The following is a 24,507-nucleotide window of genomic DNA, read 5'->3' on the forward strand; positions in this document are numbered from 1 at the left end:
GTTTCTTGAGCTCAGTGGTAGCAAGACAGACCCTGGCCCACAGAGAAATCTCAATCACCTATGAGCTTTGTGCAGCCAGTCCAGTCTCTGGACCCACCATTAAGGGTCCCCGGAAGCTAGCCCAGGCAGAGGGCACTCCCTCTCCTCCGTTTCATGTGCAGAAGTGACAGAAGACATCCTCCCAGACTCCCTGCAGGTGCCCACAGGTGCGTCGGTTCAAGGATGCAGCCCGGCCCCACCAGTGCCTTAAGGCATGGGGCCACAGCCATGGCTTTCTCCAGACACTTGAGGTTGGTCCCTGGTGTCACCAACAGCACCTTGGTTTGGATGCTAAATTATCTGACCCCTGACTTCAAACCCCACAGTGGGCCAAGGGACCGTGCATGCTACTTGAACAGATAGGTGAGCCAGACCCACAGAGAACTCTCGAGTTAGCAACTGCGGTTTGGAAAGCGAAACCAAATCCAGGGCCCCTGCGAGGGAGCTGAAGCTGGAGCCTCGTCTCAGGAGCTGCTCGTTGGACAACTTGGTGAGCAGGGGCAGGTAGGAGCTAATAATTCTAACTCCAGAAGAAAACTATCCCTCAGACTCTGCTGTGAATACAACAAAGTAATTAATCATGCTTCTTAATTAGCTCTGCAGGGCACCGAGTGAGGCCGCCTCTGGCTCCCTGAGGTCCAACCCTGATAAGCAGTCTAGCACCATGGGGACTCTATGGGGCCCTTCGGCCTGGGAAGGCAGAGAAATCAAGGTCATTTCTCACCACCCCCTCCCCAACTTTCGGTCTCCCGACCTCTGGGGGAGGCCTGTGGGGTGAGCAAGCCTGTAGCTACCTCCTCCCCCTCTTATTTCAGCCACTGACTGACCCCTGGTCACTGACCTTCGAGGACCCGCAGTGCCACTTGTCTATTCTCGGATTTCCAAGGGGCGCCTCTGGGGCCAGCGCTTCCTGTTCCCAAGCCCAGGAGCAACCCCCAAGCCCTGTGTCTCCAAGACCAGCTCAATCCTCCGCTGGAAGCCCATTCCGGGATGCCCTCCTCCTTCTGCAGGCCCCCCTTGAATGTCAAAATCTCCACACCTGAAGGAGTAAGGGCTCAGTGCTGGTGGGATTCTCCATGAAGAAGCTCCTTCTGGAGAAAGTGCTGAATGCTCTGTGACCTGCAGCCAGCGATGCTAACTTTATGTGGGAAAGAATGACCGACACGGTCCCTAAAAGAGGGACAAAACCACCCCCCAAACCCCCACACTCACAGCCATCAAGTCGATGCGGACTCAGAGCGACCTCTGGGACAGGTAGAACTGCCCGGCGGGTGGCCATGACTGCCACCCTGGATGGGCCAAGAAAGCGTCCCCTTTCTCCCAGGAGCGGTTGGTGGTTTCCAACTGCTGGTCTTGTGGATCGCAGGCCACTACGTGCCCAGGGCTCCATCCAAGTCACGAAAGTTTCGTTTTTTAAAAAAAGACACCGGGGAGAGAAAGAGGACATATGGGCCAGCGAGGGCGCCTGGGGCAGATGAGTGAGAAGGCCAGTCCCTGAATTTGAGGGCAAAAGGGCCCACTGAGGTTGAAAATGGATCGTAAGGGGCCCAGGTATGAGCAGGGAGCTCAGGTGAGTGTCTCTTACAATTAACCAAGTGGGAGAGGAAGGTGGTGGCCATGCAGGTGGTGAGCTGTGGTACGGTTCTGAATATCTAATGAAGGTGGGCCCGGTGCCTGGAGAGACTGCAGTCACCAGGGGTCACTGAGAGAACTGGTTTGGGGAGCGTATTGACTTGCAAGCCTGGTTCAAAATTCCTTTTAAAAAAAGCCCCCTGAATACCTGGGCTCAATATTTTCCAAAAATGTGAAGCAAAGAGTTTCAGCTTGCCAGTGTGTTTCCCTTTGCCCACAATTTCACTGTGCTTAATCCCACTGTCAGTTAACTCACACTCAAAGGCAGAACAGGGGCTTCTGATGAACCAGAGATTTCAATTAGTCTGCACTGCTTTAGTTTGAGGAACTGCTGTTGCACGAATGGCTGGTGATGTTGCTTGAAGAAACTCCACCGGGCTCACTTCTGCTCCAGAGGCAGAGAGCAGAGCACTTGGCCTCCCTACAAGCAGCCTTCTCTTCCCAAATTTATGGCACTCCCACTGGGATTGGGCTCAGGCAGCCGGGGCTTGGGAGGAAGTCTCAGGGGGTGAAGAGACGGGCCCAGGTGCAAACTAGGATCGGCTGACTGCCTCTCCAGCTCAGAGCTCAACTGCATCCACTCCATCCAGCAAGACTGTAGCCCCAGATACGATTACTCTGGAGACAGAGATTCCTGCCGCTCACCTCCATCTGCTTTGCTAATCGTTTTACTGGATACACAGACAATAGACAAGCTTTTCTAAATCCATATTCTCGAAGGAGGCCCCCTTTGGAGAGTGATGGGTTCAGCATTCCCCTTGTCAGGAAGGAAGGGCTCAATCTGGCTGCATCGTCCTGCCCCAACAGGCACACTGGCTCCCACGGCCTAGCTGTCCAGGCAGCAGGTACTTATCCAGATGGGAGCCCATGAGCAAGCCCTGGGCTTCTCCATCCACATCCAGGGCTGTCTTCCCTCAGGCCAGTTCCATCTAGGCTCTACTCCTAATCCCATAGCCCACTGTGCCCAGCACTGAGTTCTACTAATGGAGGGCATGCCATCTCCCTCTCAACCTCATCCCTTCTCTCCCTAAGCTATCAGGCTGCTCACTGCAAGATCAGCAGTTCAAGCCCACCAGTTGCTTCTCGGGAGGAAGATGAGGCTTCTGGTCTGATACAGATTCACAGGCTCAGAAACACTCTGCAGGGTTGGTTACCCACTCCGAGTTGGAGCCGACATGGTGGCAGTGGGTTTGGTGTTGGGCCTTCCTCCACCTCTCTTCCTTGAAATGAGGCCGTAGATGTGTCTTTAATGGGAAAAGGTCGTCAGATTTAGGTTAAGCAAACTGGCCATGGCAACACTGCCAGGAGGGTCAGCATCCAATTCACAGCCAGGTACTCTCCTTCAAGTGCAGGCTTCATACCAGTAGGAAACGACACTGGGCAAAAATAACTGCTATTGAGTTGACTGTAACTCATAGAGGCCTCACAAAATCCAAACCAAATTCACTGCTATTGAGTGAATTTCAACTCACAGGGACCCCACAGGACAGAGTAGAAGTGTCCCTGCGCGTTTCCGGCACTGTCGCTGTTTACGTGGGAGGGGACTCCATCCACACACCTCCTACCCCAAGCAACCCCGTGCCGTCTTTCTCCAGAGGACAGAGTAAAATTGCCCCTGTAGATTTCTGAGGCGGTAAACACCTCATTGTCCTTCTGCAGAGGGCTGGCTGGTCAGTCGTGGACCGCTGACCCTGTGGTTAGCAGCCCTATGTATCACCCACGATGCCACCAGTGTTCCTACCGTTGGGCAGAACAGAAATGTCTGTAGATTCTAAACTCAACTATCAACAAGCACGGAAGGGTCAGAGGCCAAGGACTGGTGCTTCCCTGGCAACTAGAGCTGGTGGCAAACCTGCAGCAAGGGGAAGAAAGACATGTGACTCAGCGGACTGACTCACAGACTTGCTGGAATGAAGCCATTCAGCTCAACCACCTTCCAGGAAATGGAAACATGCCCATGAGGAGGGGCATCAAGGCCAAATGACTCAAGAGACAACTCTGCTCTCCTTTCTCCAACCAGGGCCCCCGCCTTCTGGTGCGTTCATTGATAACTCCCTTAACCCAGTTCTCCACACTGCACGAGATGGAGAGAATGCCTGGCTTCACAGCCCCAACTGCCCGGCCCCCTTCTGTCCTGCTTTTAAAGGGCCACACCCACCACCAAGTCACCATCTGGATGTGACCTGGTTCTCATATCTGATTCGTATTCTGGGTGAACAGCATCTTAACTGTAGTCACAGAGGCTGCAGAAGTGGGTGTGGTCGCTGAGGTGTCAAGCCTTGACCAACAAACAGTTCATTAAGCCAGATTAGTGGTTGAGGACAGAAGCAGGGACATACAGAGATGAGGCTGGTTTTCATCTTTTCCCATTCTTCATTTACCTGCTAGCATCACCATCGGCAAGGAGGGGGGAGGGAATTTCTCTAGACACGGCTTCTGAATAAATCATGGCTTTTTTTTAAACCACCAATGGGTTCAAATACAACAGTTATGAGGACGGTACAGGGCTGTTTCTCTTGGTATGCATGGTGTCTCTCTGAGGCTGAGCAGGCTCGATGGGACCTAACAACAGACTGGTTCCAACCTGAGAATCTGTCCCACCCACTGGAAGAATGTGGGACAAGTGGGAAAGGCCTGGAGTTGTAGGACCAGGGATTTAGGTTACATAGAAGGATGCAATTCCTGATAGCCACAGCTGTTTAAAACCAGGGCAGCGGATGACTTCATGTGGCTCTTCTGGCCGTAGTCTCTGTAATGCTCACCTAAGGATCTTTTCCTGAGGGGTCTGGGTAAGAAAGTGGGGAAGATACTGATAGGATTCAGCTGGGAGTGCTTGTCAATAGGAGTCGTTGTAACTGCCACCCTGCTGCATATAAAGTGAGTCCTCTCAGAGGTCAGATGGGAGAATCTCATTACCAACAAGAGCTAGGAGGGGAACGCGTCCTCTGGACCATGCGATCCCTGTGCAGTTCATCTCTTTGATCCAGAAGACAGCAGCAGCAGCAACAGAACCAGGAACTGAAGCGCTGGGTCCCCCAATCCACAGAGCAAGTACAACTGAGGGCTTTGGGGTAGGCAGCTGGCTTGTGGAGTGGGGTGCCTCTGGGTACTTAAATGGGGGAGCAGGGTTTGTTGACCTTTGGAACTAGAATTGAGTGCTTTGGAGCTGAGACTTAGTGGAGTGGCATGCCCTTTGGGCATGTATTAGCAGTGCATGAAGACCTTTGTAGCATGTCCTGACTGAACAACTCTATACCAAGCATTTCTCACCTGTGTATTCTGTTAACATCCTTAAGCACCTTAGTCATGCATATTGTCTGTGAATTCTGTGCAGCAATTGCCATGAAACCGCAAACTCAGAAGCTTGAAAAGGTAGAAAGTGTGTGATAGAACTGATGACATGCAGCCACCCAGGCAGCTCCAGCAGGGATGCTGGCTCGCCATTTGAAACAGCCTACTTGTTTTCCAGGGCTCAAGCTCCTCCTTCACTTGAAAAGGAAGTTGCCACTGTTCTCAGGGGACACCTGGATTTCCTCATGGAAGGGTGCTGCATGCCCCGGGGCACTTCCCTCTAAGGGAAAGATGGTTAAACCCTTCAGGATATTTATTTTCACCCTCTTTACAAAAAGTAGAAACTAGCACAATGCAGATGGCTGCTGTAATAATAATCAATGAGAGCCATTTCCAATCAGTGCAATCTGATCTCACTTCTGACCCCAATTTAGTAAATCAGCACTTCTTTCGGCTGACCTAATGGCTCGGAGCTAGGTCAGCCCCCCACACGTTAAAGGGCACAGTACTTCAAACTGCTGACTTTGCCCAAGACCTCGGGTATCAACCCTAAGTTCAGGAGCCCCATTACCACACCCTCTTCTTTCTTTGCTATAAACTAGGATTTTCCACTATCCTCGCAGAATGCCAGCTATCTTGGAGGGCATTATGCTCAGCAAAGTTGGTCAATCTCAAAAGTGTTTCACCACACTACTATTATGAAGGAAGAAAGAAAATAGTTTCACACCAAAGAAAAAGACTTTGAAGACCACGACGAGGCCAGTGGAGGGGGGGGAGGATAGGGGAGGTAAGAAGAGAGGGTGGGTGGGGAAAAAAAGGCGCACACAACCAGGGGGCCACACAGCCACCTACAGTATGTTTTTCTTCGTACGCGTTCTATTCAACAACCAAGGGGGCAGAACGCCAGCTGTGCACTCTGGGGCCCCTAGGACTCCCCTAGGGACAAATGACTCAATAAGCAAGATAAACTCACTGCTTGAGTTGATGCCAACTCACAGTGACCCTACAGGCCTGAGTAGAAGTGCCCTTGTGGGCTTCCGAGCCTACACATCTCTCTGGGAGCCGGAGTCTCCTCTTTCTCCTGCGGAGGCAGGTGGTTACAGACTGCAGACCTTGGAGTTGATCAACAGCCCAACGTGGAACCCACGAGGCCACCAGGGCTCCTTCAATAGGCAAGGTAAGCCCCGGCTTATCTTTCATGTGGGGGATACGCGTGTAACTGTCCACTACAGATTAGCATTAAGGTACAAGTAAACCTGTGTACCTGGCCCATCAGGTGCTCGGTTCCTGTCGAGGGCTGTACAGTTAAAAACAAAGGCTTTGAGTTTGTAAGGAGGTGCTCTGGGGTTGGTAGAGACACAGCTCCCAACCAGACATAGAAGCAGACTCTTGGATGTGGTGAAATACACTCGACATTGTTCATCACAAATTTATAAGTAAGCACAAGGAAGTCCATGCTTACCTTGCTCACCGGGTAATCAGGCACCACGTCCGGACTATTGGCTCCACTGCCTTCTCAGTATTTACAGTGTATTAGGCAGCCCTCTGGGTATTAACAAGAGCCAGGCTCGTGTCTTTAATTGGAATTTGTAGATGTAGGAATAGGCGCTTTTGACCCTGAGTTAGCCTTAATTCTGGTGCAAGAGAGGCTTCCAGATTTTCCATGATGGTTTAAAAGTTGTACCTGCACATAAAAGTCGTGATGAAGACGAAGAATGTTACAAGGAGGCCTGGCTCAGGGGTCCTGGTGGTGTAGTGGGCTACACATTTGAGCTGCTGACAGCCAGCAGTTCAAACCCACCAGTGGCTCCGTGGGAGACAGATGTGGCATGTGCTTCCTGAAAGACGGACAACCTTAACAAGACGGGGCAGTTCTACTCTGAATAGACTCGTTTCAAAGCAAGGTTCCAAATAGATTCATCCGATTCAACCAAATGTTGAGAAATTGCATTTCTACTGCAGATCATACTGTATCATAATCTAACTACATTTTAACACCAGATTTAACAATGTACATAGGAAACACATGTTGAATCTTGTTAAAACAGATCATCGGTGTCTGCTGAGGTCAGGGCTATTGTGAGGGTCTTGCCTGGCTAGCTCCCACCTGAACCAAATATTAACATAACCCGTTAGGTAGGTGTGGTCTAGCGCCTTCATTAAAAACACTTAAGAAAACACTGGGGAAGGTTCTTGTAGAACCCTGGTGTAGTGGTGGTTATTCGCGTTGGACTTCTAAACACAGGGACAGTAGTTCAAAACCACCAGTCTCTCTGGAGAAAGGACTCTACTCCCGTACTCTCGAAAAGAGTTAGTCTCAGAAACACACAGGGGCAGCCCCACACGGTGAGTGGCAGCAACTCACCGGCAGTGAGTTTGGTGGGTTTCTTTAGCGGCTATCTTGCGGAGCCCTGATGGGGTGGTTGGGTAAGCACTGCGCTGCTGACGCCGAGACTGGTGGGTCAACACAACAGCCTCGCCCAGCGAGGAAAGGAAGCGTACTCGTCTTCAGCCCAATAACCAAGAATGCTTGGAGCGGCAACAAGAGGTGGATTTCGAGGTGCAGCGAACAAAAACCAACCTCACTACCACTGAATCACTTCCAACTCACAGGACCCTGTAGGACAGAGAACTGCCCGGTGGGTTTCGGAGGCTGAGGCTATAATTTTTTATTATTACTTGAAGGGTTTTCTCTGAGAAACCAAGGCAAAAAGAACCCACATTCTTGGAATAGAGTCAGATTCCCCAGCTGCACAGCAAAGATCTGATCCAAAATGGGGTCTGCCCACTCTGAAGTGAATGAGCTTGAAGTGTCAGCTGACTTTCCCTTTGGAAAAGGACAATGGTAAAGCAAAACAAACTTGACTGCGGAGTCCAAGCCAACTCCTACTGACCCTATACGGCCAGTCCAACTACCCTGTGGGTCCCAGAGGCTGTGGGTCTTTAGGAGTAGAAAATCTTTCTCCCTGCGAGTGGCTGGTTGTTTCGAACCACTGACCTTGATGGGACCACTATGCCACCAGGGCTCCATGAGGTGGACCCAGATTTTTTTTTTAAGTTCAAGAGATTCAAATATACAGCAGGGGCTGAAGGTGACCATCACATGTCTTTTACAGCTGCAGCGGGTTCAAGGTACTCTCCAAGGGAGACACTGAAAGCAGCTGTGACAAGAGTAAGTGTAGGGCATAAAAGCTCTCAGGCAGCAGGGCAGGACCCCAAGCCACTCGTCTTAGGCAATCCCGAGTGACGCTGCCAATTATACCCATTTCCGGAGGAGCCGGTAATTCCATCCACGTGGTCTTAACCCAATTACTGCCTAGAGGCAGCCCGATAACCAAGAATTATTGGAGAGGCAACAAGAGGTGAATTTTGAGGCGCAGGGAAATTACTCATCCATTCACTTAGTGAATCTTCAGCTAAATTTCATCCTGGAGAAGCCTGTCTGCTGGCCAGATGCCAAAAGTCAGCCTTAGCCTCAGTGGCCGCTGAGGGCTCCTGAGTCCGGGCAGCCTTGAGAGCCCAGCCTGGCAGAACAAGGCATAGGGATAAGAAAGTTTTCTCCACTCCTAAAGGCCAACAAATAGACCTTTTACGAACTATAAGCTTTTCTTTCTTGCTGTGTTTTGTTTTGTTTCATCGGTTTGTTGTTGTTTTGTTGCATATTGTTGATTGGTTTTCTCTGTCTTATTTGTACATGTTATTATCTCCGCAGGTCTGTCTAAATAAGACAGGCTGGATGAATAATCTGGGGGAGAAAACAACAGGACCAAAAGTTCCAGGGGAACATGGGAGAGGGGGAGGTGGGGGTAAAGGTAGGGGTGCTAACAAACCCAGGGGCAAGGGAACAATAAGTGATCCAAATCCATATAGTAAGGAGGGTGTGGGAGGCCTGGTAGGGCAGGATCAAGGTTAATGTAACCAAGAGAAATTGCTGAAACCCAGGTGGGGACTAGGCATGATAGTGGGACAGAAGGAAAGTCAAAGGAAATAGAGGAAAGAGCTGGGAGGCAAAGGGAAATCATAGAGGTCTAGATAGACATGTATATATGCAAATATATTTATACATGAGGAAATAGATCTATGTGCATATATTTATAGGTTTAGTATTAAGGTAGCAGAAGGACATTGGGCCTCCACTCAAGTACTCCCTCAATGCAAGAATACTTTCTTCTATTACATTGGCATTCTATGATGCTCACCTTCCCGACACAACTGCTAAAGACAAAGCGGGCGAATAAGCAAATGTGAAGAAAGCTGATGGTGCCCAGCTATCAAAAGATATTGCGTCTGAGGTCTTAAAAGCTTGAGGGTAAACAAGCGGCCATCTAGCTCAGAAGCAACAAAGCCCACATGGAAGAAGCACACTAGCCTGTGTGATCATGAGGTGCTGAAGGGATGAGTTATCAGGCATCAAAGAACAAAAAAATCTTATCATGTGTGCTCACCTCCATGATACGATCACTGAGGACAAATGGGTGCATAAGCAAATGTGGCGAAGAAAGCTGATGGTGCCCGGCTATCAAAAGAGATAGTGTCTGGGGTCTTAAAGGCTTGAAGGTGAACAAATGGCCATCTAGCTCAGAAGCAACAAAGCCCACATGGAAGCACCCCAGCCTGTGCGATCACGAGGTGTCAAAGGGATCAGGTATAACGCATCATCAGAACAAAAAATGTTATCATTGTGAATGAGGTGGGGAGTGCAGAGTGGAGACCCAAAGCCCATTTGTAGGCCACTGGACATCCCCTTACACAAGAGTCTCAGGGAAGAGAGCCAGTCAGGGTGCGATGTAGCAACGGTGAAACATACAACTTTCCTCTAGTCCCTAAATGCTTCAACCCCCCACCCCCCACGATCCGAATTCTACCTTGCAAATCTGGCTAGACCAGAGGATACACACTGGTACAGATGGGAATTGGAAACACAGGGAATCCAGGGTGGATGATCCCTTCAGGACCAGTGGTGTGAGTCGTGAGTACTGGGAAGTGGAGGGAGGTTGGGTTGGAAAGGGGGAACTGATTAAAAAGATCTACATATAACCTCCTCCCTGGGGGACGGACAACAGAAAAGTGGGTAAAGGGAGACGTCGGACAGAGCAAGATATGACAGAATAATTGATAAATTATCAAGTGACAAAATAATTATAAATTATCAAGGGTTCATGAGGGAGGGGGTAGGGGGAGGGAGGGGAAGAAATGAGTTGATGCCAGGGGCTTAGGTGGAGAGCAAATGTTTTGAGAATGAAGAGGGCAATGAATGTACAAATGTGCTTTACACAATTGATGTATGTATGGATTGTGATAAGAGTTGTATGAACTCCTAATAAAATGATCTTAAAGTTTCCCCTTGCAACCAACCGCAAAGCTATTAAATTGATTCTGACACACAGTGACCCTACAGGTAGAGGAACGCCGCCTAGGGTTTCCAATACCATAAGTCTGTCCGGACGGAAGCAGACTGCCACCTCTTTCGCTGACCTTTTCGGTAGCAGGTAAGTGCTTTGATGACTGCGTCACCAGGCCTCTTTTTCCTTGTGGCGGGCTAATTTGAAGGCAGCTCTATGCCGCGAGTTCCGATTTTTCTCCAGGGCACCTCACGCTTAGGAAGAGTGAGTCTACTGGTGGACACATGCTGGCATTGCACGGACTTGATCCTGGCTGCTTCTGTAGGTACTGCCCAGTCAGTTCCGACTCAACTACCCGATATATAACACCGCCTGGTCTTGTGATACCCTCACAGCTGTTCTTAGGTTTGAGCCCATCGATGCAGCCACTGTCAATTCGTCTTGAGGGCCCTCCTCTTTTGCTGCTCCTGTTCTTTGCCAAGCATGATGCCCTTCTCCAACATGTACAAACCACGTGAGATGAAGTAAGGAGCATTCTGTACTTTTCTAAGACTGATCTGTTGGTTCTTTAGGCAATGAGGTACTTTTTTTTCTTGGGGTACTTTCAATATTCTTTGCCAGCACATAATTCAAATGCATCAATTCTTCTTTTGTCTTATATAATGTCTAACTTTCACAATCCTGAGGCAATTGAAAATATCATGCCTTGGGGCAGACGCTTCTTTGTCCTCAGAGTAACATCTTTGCTTTTCAGCACTTTAAAGTGGCCTTGTGCAGATTTACCCAATGTAGTGTGTTGTTTGATCTCTTGACTGCAGCTTCCATGAGCACTGATTTATTCTGGTTAAAGGCACAGTGAAGGGGCCCTGGCAGGGTGGTGGTTAGGCATTGGCCTGCTAACTGCAAGGTCAGCAGTTCAACACCCCTCGCTGCTGCTCCTCAGGAGAATGATGGTTTTCCACTCCCATGAAGATGTAGGGTGGCTATGAGTCAAAATCGAATCGATGGCAGTGAGCTAGAGAGGGGCACAATAAGTAATGGTTGGGAATGAATCTGCTTCAGATGATTCACTGAACACAGGAATGGTGCAAGCTCTTGTCAGAAGGAACACCGGACACGACATCTGATGCATATAATATAGAATCTAGATTTATATGATGACGTAGTAAAACAGTCTTTATCTGTATTTAGTATTTTGCAATTATGATGAACTCTTTGACAACACTAATATTCTGGACGCAATTGGTTCTCAATATCATATGCCCTGTATGTTTGAGTGCCCAGAATTCCAGCCTGACACCCAGTTGAAGGCCTCTGCCTGCTGTGTTCTCTGCACACCCCAGGGAAACCAGTTAGAAGGTGGCCCTCCCTATTTTTGGAGAATGACGAACCCTAACCAAACCTACTGCTGTCGAGTCAGTTCTGACTCACGGTGAGTCTATAGGCCAGAGGGGAACTCTCAGGGCTTCTGAGACTGAATCTTTACCGGAGCAAACAGCCTTCTCTATCTCCCATACAGTGGCTGGTGGATTTGAAATGCCGACCTTGGGGTTAGCAGCCCAATGCCTAACCCACAGTGCTGTCTAGGAGTGGGAATCATTTCCCCGAGAGGCAACGCTCTCTCCAGCTCTTTCTTGTTTAGCTAGCGCAATAAGTTTATTTAATAGGACAAAAAAGGAGGCCCAAACAGCATTAAACCAGAAAGACCCTGCCTTCACATGCCCTCTAGGCTGGGATACGAGAGGCACGTGCATCCAGACTCGGGGTGTAGAGCCTTTGCTCAGAAAGCTGCCTCGTTGTACTCAGCTAAGCGAATATGGTCCACACAGACCGAGAAGGCTGCTATTGGCCCGTCATCCCCAACCAGGGAAGTGTCTCAGTGAAGGCGGTGCTCTCTTTGGGAGAAACCATGCATTACCACCTTGGGAAAGAAAAGGAATGTCTGCAGTGGTGTAATAGTCACTGGGCTGCTAATCACAAGGTCAGCAGTTCGAAAACACCAGCAGCTCCTCAGGAGAAAGACTGAACTATCAGCTCCGGTAAAGAGTCACACTCTCAGGAGCAGTTCTACCCCGCCCTACAGCATTGCCTCGATGGCAGTGAGTTCATTACGGAGTCCATCATATCTGAGACGGTAGTGACTGTTTTGTTGCTGCTTAACCTACAGAGGCATTTAAGGAACCGTGGTGAAGTAGTGGGTTGAGTTGGGAGGCTACTCAAAGGGAGCGAACAACAGAATTGTATGCAAACGAATAGACTGGATGGTGTACAATGCAACACACACACATACACACACAGGTTCCTAGGAGGGTGGGTTGGGTGAGGGGAAAAGGAGAGCTGATATCAATTTGTTCAAGAAAAAAAATGTTTTGAAACCGACTGGCAGGAATTGTACAATACTACTCAATGTGATTGAATTATGGAGTGCGATATCTAAGAGCTCACAATAAAATGAATGGGGGGGGAAGAGTTGGGGGTCTCCCCAGAGCCTGGCAGCTCCAGCCCACCAGCTGCTCTGAGGGAGACAGATGAGGCGGGATGCTGCGTGCGGGCACGGCTCTGCTCTGTGCCGAGGGGTGCAGCGGTTTGGAGGTACTCCCGGGACAGGACAGAGGAAAGGCTCCTGGGCGTGAGGAGCTGCAGATCAGATGCAGCGCTAGAGGGACCCTGGGAAATGCCAGCTTGGTTTCTTTAAAATCTCTCACTGTCATCAAGTCAACTGACACATGGCAAAGCAACTGAATAAGACAGCAAACCAGTCCCTGTGGGTTTCCAAGGCTCATGCTTTACGGGGGTAGAAAGGCTCAGCTTTCTCCCTTAGAGCAGCTGGTGCTTTCGAACTGCTGAATCTGTGGTTAGCAGCCCAACATGCAACCCATTAGGCCACTAGGACTCCTTATTTAAAGTCGACTTCCTTCTAATTTAGCAACGAATGCATTCAAAAGCCTCAAGACAAGTTTCTACCCTGGAAGGTTTGTTCAATCATTCCAGGCTCCCCCGAAGCCCAAGCTCCACCTCTGCCAGCACTGTGGTCACCAATGTACAAATGTAAGAACTGGGGGGTGGAGGGGGGGGTGTTCTGCAGCACAGAGATCCCAACTTTACTTGCTCTCAACACCAAAGAGCACCCAGCCCCCACAGTGTCCAGGCCAGGTCCTGACGCTGCAAGCAATGACAGATCAATGTTGCATGTCCCTAACCTTCATCCTTACACAGGGTCACGTCTCCCAAGTGGAATGGCAGTGCAGTCCAGCTCCTCAGACGCTGAGCCAGAAACCTGACCGTGAGGGCTGTGGGCTGAAACGACTGAAGAGATGGCTGGGTTCCCGCAAGGTGGGGAGATCCAGGGTGAGTGGTCCACTGCTCAGCAGACCGTACTCCGAGGGCTACTTTGTCAGTGCGCCACCTGGGAGGCTGCTGGCAGCTGACACAGGGCAGACGGTCTTACAGCGAGCAGCCTTAAACTGCACCGGCCCCTTCCCCGGCACTCCCCCCTTCTCCGGCACTCCCCCACAGCTGCTGCCACCCCCCACGACCCCAGCCCTTCCCAGAAACAGTCAAACACCCCTACCCCCCGCGAAGCCGCTGTCTCAAGCACAGTGAATCATTTTCTGAGAAAGTGAGGAAAGCTTTTCTGAGAAGAGGGTGCGAGGGTGGAGAGGCTTCACCTGTGGGTCGGTCACAGGTTGAGAAACCACACTAGGTGTTGTCATGCTCACACTTCTTGCCGGGAGACAGAGGTTTTTCTAGAATTTTGATTAAAATGCAGTACATGAAGTCCTCCCACTGTGCTAACAAACACTGTGTTGACACATTGAATGATTCCACATAAGCAAATTGCCTGGAAAAGAGGAAGCTAGAGAGGGAGGCAGTCAGGGAATGAGCAGGGATGGGCAGGGGGAATTCTTTTTGGGGTGATGGAAATATTCCAACATGAGGTTGCCATGACTGTCCAGTCCACACATGCACTGAGCACCACTGAGCTGCACACTTCCAGTTTTAGGGCATGCACGTCGAACCTCAGCACAGCTGAGAGGGCTGCACACACATGAGCCATCTAAGTCATGGGTGCTTCCACGTACAAGTGCAGAAACAAGCAATTGGATCACGCCCTGTTCGGAGTTCCTTCCACTTTAATGGAGGGTCTTACATGGGAAGGCCAAGTGGAGCGGCCACGGAGAGGAGAACACAGCCCCTGGTGTGCTCACAACGCTGGGTTCTGAACAGGAGGCATGATAGGAGTTATTTTATTTACTAGCACAAATGGTCCGAAGTCCTCAACAGCATCCTCACTCCTCCATAGTCTCCTTTTTGCCAGTCTCTTGTCCTTCAAACAGAGGATACCTGGCCTCCACATCCGCCCATGTGATGCTGCCATTGGCCAGGCTGCAGATAACCTCGGGGAGTTCAGATATCTGCGGTCCAAGCAAAGAGAAGTCCAAGAATCAGTCAACTTGTTGAGTCTGACCAGAAAGACCCTCCCGAACCAACACTATTTGAATAAAGACTGGTGTCCCACGGTCTCATCCTGTGTCTCACCACTGCCAAGCAGTCACACTCACTCGTCCGCCCCCCGCCCCCCCCAGGCCTTTGCTCCCGTTCTTCTTCAGCTCCATTCCTCTACACAGCCAGCGTTCTAGTCGATTCCACATCACCCTGCCACTTGATGTTGCTGCCTGTTTGCCGAACTGCACTCTCGAGACAGGGGCCAAAGAAGACTCTGAGCAAAGGAGGCGGTTCCTCAGCCATCTCTACAGTGCAGTGTGCACCAGAATCACCTAGAGGCCTTGTTGAATCAGAACTGGTACCCGCCCCCCACCTGCCTCCATTTCTGACTCAGCACTGGGGTGAATTCCCAGGTGATGCTGCTGCTGGTCTTGAGAACTCAGCCAGATGGGCATGCAGGTCCAGGGCAGCCATCTGATGTTGTAAAAGACTAGCCAGAGACCTGTGACCTCGTACACACATACATACACTCCTTTGGAAGAGGCCATCTTCACCTTCGGGTTTCCTTATGAACTCTCGGGGTCAAACTGAGCACTGACAGGCACTCCAGGCCACCACTTGCTCCGCATTAACACATTAGGCAGTTGTCCATTAGTGGCTAATACAATAAGCCCTTCCTCCCGTCTGTCTGCTTGGCCATTATTTCCTGCCCGTGATTAAGATAGCCAAGTCTGAACACACACTTGTATACATTTCCATGGAAATATAAATAGGAAATGCCTACGTGCCCCCAAGCCTGCCAAGAATGCCATGGCAACTACCTCGTGAGCTGCACACCTCTTGCTCAAATAAGCAAGAACTGCCCAGGGATGCGCCCACAGCTACTCAAATGGCTCTGCAAGATTACAGGAGAGCTAATGGAGATTCCAAAATTAAGCCGAGGGGATTTGAAAATCAGACTGTGTCTGATACAAAGCTATTATTAAAATTAAAAACAAAAGGCTGGAAGTGGGCATAAGTACGTCAAAACCCAACTGAAACCAGTAGGAACCACTGCACATTTCTGAGCGCCGGCAGTGCCAACGAGAGGGTAGATAGATACCTCAGCCCTGATCTGCCGCATGGAGTCCCGGTCCCTCAGAGTGGCGGTGTGAGGGGTTTTGTTCACGGTGTCAAAGTCGATGGTGATGCCGAAAGCCACACCGATCTCATCAGTCCTGGCGTACCGTCTTCCGATGGACCCCGAGGAATCGTCCACCTTGTGAGAGACCCCGTTCCTGGTCAGCGCCTCCGCTGCACAACAGAAGTTAAGCACATTAAATAGAAAAGATGCAGAACACCCATCTCACAGGCTCAGGAAACTTATAAAAAGAGGCTAGCACGCGAGCATTGTGCTACCACTCCAAGAAAGAATACCGTCGAGTGTGGAATTACGGTCCTTGCTGGAGCCCAAGTCCTCCCTCGGGGCTCCTCCATCTGGCTGAGCTGCAGAGGGGTGATGAGCCCACTCAGCAGGCGGCCCGCCTCCAGCTGCATGACCTCGAGCAACTCACTGTCCTCTTCCCAAATCCCAACTCCAGAAGGCAGCCTGTACCAGAGGATCACGAGAGTCGCCCCCTACCCACCACCCTGCTGTGGACTCAAGGATTGTACCTCGAGTCGAGAGGCAAACTCCACGAGGGAGGCTCTGCGGAGGTGGGCGGCAGGACAGTGAGACAGGGACAAGCCTTGCTACGGCGCGAGAGCCCTACTGGGCCTCAGGCAAAGTCAAGGAGGCCACGCCCGGGCAATGGTGCTCTCTGCCGCTCAAAGAGGGGTGGCAGAGGCTAAGCAATGCCAACGAACAGCGTGGGGCCTAACATGCCAAGCGCTTGAGGCTTACCCCTCAAGCCGACCCATCACTCAGCTGTGCTTACATAATTCCTTCACGAAGGGCACGAACTCCTGGTTCTGGCTCAGGGGAAGGACGGAGCATTTGAACGGCGCCACGATAGCAGGAAAGCTGAAGAACTAGAGAATGTTTAAAAAAAGAAAGACATCTGTTAGTTTATAAGTCTCCACCCAGCCCCTTGTTCTCATCACGTCCCAAACCAAGAGAGCTTCATGTTCCGTGGGTGTCCGACCACTTCATCGCACAACGCCAGGGAACGAGCCCCAGGCAGCTGCACGGTGAAGACGCAGCAGGAAACCCACAACCAGAGTGAGCCACCCTGGCTCTCCGCCCGAATCTGGATGGGCCGGCTCTGCTGGGAAAGCTGCTGCACGCAACGCCAGTGTCTGGCATCACACAGAAGCCTGCTGCTTGGGTGCCACCTAAAGCACGTCCCTACCAAATCTCTCTGAACCCAAGAAACACATCCCACCTGATCTTGCAGGAGACTCTCCCTACCAAATCTCTCTGAACCCAAGAGACACACCCCACCAGATCTTGCAGGAGACTCTCCCTACCAAATCTCTCTGAACCCAAGAGACACACCCCACCTGATCTTGCAGGAGACTCTCCCTACCAAATCTCTCTGAACCCAAGAAACACATCCCACCTGATCTTGCAGGAGACTCAAGAATCTACGACCAGCAGAGACCAAGTGAAAGGGAAAATGCAAGCAGCTCACAAATGTGTGTGCAGAGAAAGCGGAGCGGAAGGGCGAAAAGATGCTATCACCCTCTGGAGCTGCTCTGGAAACCCGAGCCCAGGATGTGCGAAAACAAACCCACAGAGGCATTGACTATGTGACTCAGAATTCATTTTCCCTCTGACTACAATCTTTCCAAAGCTTAGCTAGCCTTTAACGCCGGGCAACAGCAAACACCTCACAGGAAGACCCAACAGGCTTTGTACGACGGCCACAGTCCTCTCACAAGTTCATGTGTATATGCCTCTCCACCACCTTACAACTGTTTAATTCCAGAGAAGCAGTGACCTGCCTTTGTAGAAAAGGCACATTTATTCATCTTATTTGCAGTCTGTGCGCCAAATGTACAGGAAATGGACTGAAGAGACGGTGTGCTGATAATTGTAAAACATGCCGGCGCGCTACACCCGAATCAAATTTCCTCGTGATGGGAATCTCGAGCTACTGCAGACACCGTCAAATTTGTTCTTGGTTGGCCCTTATGAAATTTCTACCCCATCTCTAGTTTTATCAATATTATTACATTTAGAAGAACAGCAGGAAGATCTTTAAAACAAAACTTTTCTTAGACAATTAGCAGGCAAAGCTTGACGTAAACGTGGCCTCTAACCAGGACAACTTCAGCTGCGCATCACCGTCTCGCGAAAAGCCACGCCTCCCGCCTGCGTGCTGGGGAGCGAGCCTTGTTGCTGGCTATCTCTGAATGACGGAGCGCTGCCCGCCCCCCAAAGGCTGCGATCAAGAGCACTCTTCTTTGTGAGCTACACTCACCCACAGCGTGGCACTGTGCACAAGAGCGGCGCCAAGAAGTCACCAGGCCATTCTTTAAGGCAGAGGCTCTCCACCTGCCTAAGGCCGCGGCCCTTTCATACTGGTCCTCGTGCTGTGGTGACCACCCAACCATAAAACTATTTTCGTTGCTACTTCAGAAGTGTCATTTTGCTACTGTGATGAATCGTCATGTAAATATCTGATATGCAGGATGTATTTTCATTGTTACAAACTGAACATGATTAAAGCATGGTGATTCATCACAAAAACAATATGTAATTATATATTGTGCAAGATTTATCTCTAATGACAAATAAACGAAAGTTTGTCTTGAAGCATGGTGTAGCATAGGTAAGTCTTCACGCCAGGTACTCATATGTGGGCACATCCGCCTGAAGATGATAAAGGAGCAGTGTCTCGGTTCCCAAGACCATCGGAAACGTGTTTTCCAATGGTCTTAGGCGACCCCTGTGAAAGGGTCGTTTGACCCCCAAAGGGGTCGAGACCCACAGGTTGAGAACCGCTGTTTTAAGGTCATATTGTCCTAAAAAGAAGGGTGTCCTGGTGGCACAGTGGTTAAAGCACAGGACGACAAAGTCTCAATGGTTCCCACCCATCCGCTGCTCTGTGGAGAGAGATGCAGCAGAGTGGGTCCATAAAGATGGAGAGCCTTGGAAACCCTGCAGGGTCACTGCTGCCGCCCCACTGGGTGGCTGAGCTGGAACCGACTGGCGTGCGGTGGGTGGGGGGTCCTAGAGAGAACTACAGGGCTGCAGCCCAACTGGACGGCAGCACACTCCTGCTGTAGCCCGATGGAGTCCCGACTCTGACTCGGGCAACCTCTCCCTCCCAGCCACGCTGCTTCTGATGGATCTGCCTGCAACTCCAGGCCTAGGAGCTAAATGAGCGACTGGCTGCAAGCCGAGGTGAAGTCGGGCAGAACGAGGGGATAAGAGGTGAAGGCACAGAGCCAAAAGAAAACCTGTGGAGTTGATAAGGACGTGTGTATGTTATCTTAAGCTATACTTTTAGATACTAGGAAAGGCAACCCCCCACACACACTCACTATAGTTCAATTTATCTTGTGTCAGTCTCTCACATCAGAGTCACCCAGATTTTTTGGTGTAATGCACCAATATTTCTGGACCAAAACCAAAACCAAACTCACTGCCATCAAGTTGATGCCGACTCACAGTGACCCTATAGGACAGGGTAGAACTGCCCCTGTGGGATTCGGAGACTGTAACTCTTTCTTATAGGAGCAGAAAGCCCCGTCTTTCTCCGAGAAGCTGGTGGTTTTAATTAGCAGCCCTACTTGAAATCACCGTGCCCAGGGCTGTTTCTGGTACAGAATCTACGAACATCTTGAGCAAGCACCCCGAGTGCCTGGGCGGTGCAAACAGAGAGGTTGGGTGTCTGAGTCCACTCAGAGGTGCCTTGAGAGGCCACTAAGAAACCATGCACCGAGGACCGCCTGTGGACCTCAGCTGTGCTCAGACACGTGTGGGGCGGCCAGGAACCAGAGCCCAGGTGACAGCAACGGCATTGTGACTGGGTAACAAGTACCTCAGGGAATGGTATACACGAGGTTCCCTGGAATTCTTTACCACCACACAGAAAAAGAACTTTTGGGGACAAATTCCACAAGCCATATCATCTTTCTGAAAATGCCAAAATCCAAATTCATTGCCTGCAAGTAGATTCTGACTCCTGGGACCACACAGGACAGAGGAGACCAGCCCGTTGGGTTTCTGAATACTTTGACAGTTTCAGCTTTCCCCTATGGAGTGGCTGGTGGGCTCAAACCACTGACCTTGTGGTTAGCAGCTAAATACAACACCTACTATGCCGCTCCCAGGCCAACTCTCTGAAGACAACAGCATATCATAGCTAAGTAAGGATAAGTAGGGAGATCCCTGAATATGTCTTATCTCAGGGTAGAGAGGACCAGGCAGCGATGTTTTCGCTTTAAAAATGGCTTCTAGAAAAATATACCCATGCTAAAGTTCAGATGAGCTGGTGCCAGAAAGTGCTGTTTCTGCAGAGTTCAGCAGGCGAGGAGCGCTGGCATCACCGGGGGTTATCAGAAGGAACGCCTAGCTGATCATTCCAGTCCTCAATGCACTTCAGCGAAGCTCCTCTACGGACACCGTATGAGAACAGCACCCCCCGGTCCAGGAGAGCTTACCGTCCTTTGTTCGTCCCCCTCGCGTACGCGGAAGGTGTGCTCGAACACGGTGTACATGATCCTCCCCAGGCCAAAGGAGGGCTCGATTACATTGGGAACAACTTCTTCCACTGCAAAGGAGACAGAAACTCGGTAACCACCTCACAGAGCCCACCTCAGACCCTCTCAGCGATTCTTAGCACGCTAAAGTATTTCCATTCTTGAAGGACTTTGATCTCTGTACATCGAGACAAAGAAATCAGAACATTCCTAAAACTGCTTGCTGGAAATGAAAACGAGGACACCACTGAAGAGGAAGTTCACTGAGTCCGCTCGGCTGTTCAGCTGGAGTGGAACTACACACCGAGGTCCCAGAGGTCCTGCCTGAGAGTGAGCTAGCTGCAAACAGCAGCCGCGGTCCTCTCACCCCCGGCCTTGCCTGCCCGTCTCCAGAGTCTCTCAAAGACTGCTAGAACTACAAACCTGCCCCCACAGATAGTAAGAATTAACAAAAGTAACTCCAACACACAACCAGAGTCACTTCGTTTGTGTGGGGGGGGGCAGGGGGGGAAGGGTTCTTGCTATCTCGGTGAGAGCGCTGCAAGACAGTCATGTGATGCCATGGGATTCCTAAGGCGCTGGGCACAGGAGGCCCCTAGAGGCATTTGCTTAGGAATCAGCACGCAAGTGGCTCCAGCACTCCTCCCAAGATAACCCTGTGGCATACCCGGCCAGTATGTTAACCGTACGTTAACACCCACTCTTACCACTCAGAAACATCTCAGGGGCAGTTCTACCCGGTGCTATGCAGTAGCTATGAGTCGGCATCCACTTGGTGACAGTGTTTGGTTTGGTTTACACTAACCGGGTCTAATAAGCAACTTTGATCTTAGGGAGTTGATGTTTGATGGGAAATGGGACAACTGGAGCCAAAAATCACCAACAGGGGTGTGGAGAACAAAGAGAAACGGCTTCTTTTCTCTCGATAAGTAAGGACTATTTTAGTAGTATGATCGGGGAAGGGGTTTCTGTCCATGCTTTGAAACAGGTTGAGTAACGGTGCACGACGGCTCTGACATAGCTGCTGGGAGACTAAAATGCCCCCTCTGGCTCCGATCACTGCCCTGCTCAGGAAGCCTGGCCACAGCCTCACACGTCAGCAGCAAAGGCAGGCCCAGCCTCTCCACGCTGCCACCTCTGATTCCACACTTAACCACCAGCTTCCCTCCTGTCCACTCATTCCAATCCAGACTTCCTTCTGCAAAACGAACCCTTGATCACCTACCGAAAGCTTATCCAAATAGGATGCTGACTCCTACTATTTAGGAAATAAAGGAATTTTCCATAAGATTTTGAAGGAAACAAAAATTTAAATCATAAATATATTTTTCACGTATACCCTAGGCCCTAAGAAATAGAAGTTGGCATAATCAATCATTCTCACCAAAATTCAGAAAACCCACTGCCAGGTAGCCAATTCCAGTTCCCAGCACAGAACACTCGTGTGTCCCCCCGCGCCATGAATCTTGATGAGAACAGACAGCTCATCTTTCTCCCTCGGAGTGGCTGCTGGGCTTGAACAGCTGACCTCCGTGGTGTTAGCAGGCAGGGCAGTGTGGGTATGACTAGGGCACCCTGGTGGCATAAGGGATAAGCACTTGGCGGCTAAAGGAGAAGAGCCTGGCCCTTGCTCTGGTACAGACTGCAGTCTAGGAAACAAACGCTAGGGGGGCGGTTCTGCTGTCCTATGGAGTCACTGGGCACTCGACTCAACTAGAAGGCACCTACCTCACAGCAACAAGCACAATTATGTTTTTTTAAAGCCCCCAAAATATCTTGAAAATATTCTACAAATTGAATATTATGACATTAAGTTTTTCCCCCTTTCTCTTCAGATTTCCTGCAAAAATCATAGTTAAAAACAGTTACCCCACACACCCACACACAAAAGGAATGGTATATTTTTCTTTCTTTGAAATTTTCATTGTTAGAACTTTACCATGTAGTGTTTTCTGGAATCTCTTCACACTGACCATGTCGTTGGTTAACTGAAATGTTTTTCCTTCAGTTTCTACATTAAATTCCCTAAAAAGAAACAAAACATATCAGTCAAAACATGCATTCTTATAGCTTAATTTACAGGCATTTCATTGTTCACGTGTTTATCACTTGAAGCATAATTTAACTTGGTGAACTCACCAGATAAAAGAGCTAGAGCTAAATAAAACTTATTTTAAAAGAAATAGCAAATGAAGAACAGTACAATGTGTATAAGGTGGATACTTATTAGATTAAAACAAACAAACAAACAAACAAACTTACTGCTGCTGAGTTGATTCCAACTCAGCGACCCTATAGGACAGGGTAGAAGTGGCCTGTGAGTTTCCCGAGGCTGTACTTTCTGGGAATACAAAACCCTGTCTTTTCCCCTCGGAGTGGCTGCTGGTTTTGAACCGCTGACCTTGCAGTTAAGCCACCCAAAGTGCAACCAGTCAAATATTTTCCGTTACAGAGAGCTTTGATCAAAGGGGAAAACAAGAGTCTCATGGAACTCTGGCTCTCGCTGGTTTACCATCCTGGTTATTCAACAATGGCACCACACCATATTCTGTAAGCTTCTACCAATGACTGACAAACATTAATTCCGCTGGATTCAAGATCAAGGTAAGAACCCCTCCAATGTACCTAATTCCTGCTGGTAAAAACATTGTTTCACAACTGCCCAAACAAATGTAAGAAAGAACCACTTTGTCACCTTAATACAAATAAACTTTGACAGTTGAGCATAAATCTCGTAGGAAGTTTGATGATTCTGTTTGCTATGTCAATAAGGCTCCCGACAAGTCCTGACCAGCTGTTGTCACATTCAGCTTCAGCCGACCAGGTCTCACTGTGGCTCTTTCTGCTCCCTGGGAAGCACCGCACAGGCAGCAGGCTCAGCAGCGAGAGAAGGGAGCCCTCCCGTGGCTGCCACGGAAGCTGCACAGCTGCCGCGAGCTTCTAGCAGTCAGCTGTCTCAGCCTCCGTGGGGGGCTCCCACCGAGAGCTCCGTCTTCACTGTTCTGTCTGAAGTGCCTGTACACCCACAGCAGTATCACGTGCATGTTCTCTATGAAAAGTCCAAGCACACAGCAGGCCCAGCTTCAAGAGAGCTCGAACAGGCAAAGCCTCCACCTCTGTGACAGAATGCTTCCCACGAGGAAACCGGCTGCCTTGTTGTCGGATGTCGAACAAGCGTGTCTCATTGAGCAGGACTCGATGCTGTCTACAGCGGACCTGCGGCGATCAGACTGCCCGCAGCTCACAGTGACTTGAGAGTGAACGTCGAAGGCCCGTACGACTTACAGGACTATTAAGTCCCCTGGAGAGCACATCACCAGGTCTTTCTGCCAGAAGTGCCTTTCAGTCTGTGACCCAGTACTTCACACTGTACCACCAAGGCCCCTGATGCACAGAGTACCCAACCCAGCCTGTGCCGCTGAGTCAGGGCCCACTCAGTGCAACCCCACGGGCAGCTCCAGCTTGACGGGAGCACAAAGCCTCCTCTCTCCCTGGGAGTTGCCAATGGGTTTGAACAGCCGGTCAGCAAACTTTCAGTAAAGGGCCAGGCATTAGTTGGGGGGTTCCCTACGTGTAATCAGGTCAGGGTGGTCAGATGTTGCGTCTTCTAGACTCCTATTAATCTTTGTGCAGTTACTCTATCCGTTATTGAGGGAAGGGCTAGAAATCTCCCAACTAAAACCATAAACCTGTGCACTTCCTACAATTCTCTCGGTTGTCCATATATTTTGATGTTTTCAGTTGCATGCACATTTGGGGATGGCATGCCTTCTAAATGAACTCACCTCTGTATCGTTATGAGTTCATTTTGGTCTCAATTTTCCTTGCTCCAAACTTTACTGATTAGTATTTGCATGATAATTTTTTTTAAATCCTCTTACTTTTAAACCTATTGGGGTCATTATAATTACAGTGGGTTTCCTATTAACAGTAATTAATTTGGTCATGAATTTTTTAGCCAGGCTGATACCCAGTGCTATTAATTTGAGTATTTAGATCATTGTTTCATTGATTTCTGAATACTGTTGCTTCTGAATCTACCGCCTGGCCGTTTTCTGCCTGTGCCGTCAGCTGTCCATTTTTCCTCTGCACCTGCCTTCCCCTGGACTGCATGCTTCCTGTTGTT

General features: G+C 49.9%; 1 protein-coding gene across 2 annotated transcripts in view; it reads right to left on the minus strand.

Annotated features, from left to right (window-relative positions):
- Positions 1–14,419: 14,419 nt before the first annotated feature.
- GARS1 (glycyl-tRNA synthetase 1) overlaps positions 14,420–24,507 on the minus strand; it is a 41,424-nt gene continuing 31,336 nt past the window's right edge. For both annotated transcript variants that reach the window (XM_075558219.1, XM_075558218.1), the window contains exons 13-17: positions 22,321–22,406; positions 20,343–20,452; positions 16,667–16,760; positions 15,853–16,043; positions 14,420–14,719 (exon numbers count right to left, since the gene is read on the minus strand). In XM_075558219.1, coding sequence (XP_075414334.1) covers positions 14,594–14,719; positions 15,853–16,043; positions 16,667–16,760; positions 20,343–20,452; positions 22,321–22,406 — 607 coding nt within the window. In that variant the 3' untranslated portion in view covers positions 14,420–14,593. The remainder of the gene's footprint in view (positions 14,720–15,852; positions 16,044–16,666; positions 16,761–20,342; positions 20,453–22,320; positions 22,407–24,507) is intronic.

This window comes from Tenrec ecaudatus, chromosome 9 (assembly GCF_050624435.1).
Source record: "Tenrec ecaudatus isolate mTenEca1 chromosome 9, mTenEca1.hap1, whole genome shotgun sequence".
Classification (NCBI taxonomy): Eukaryota; Metazoa; Chordata; class Mammalia; order Afrosoricida; family Tenrecidae; genus Tenrec; species Tenrec ecaudatus.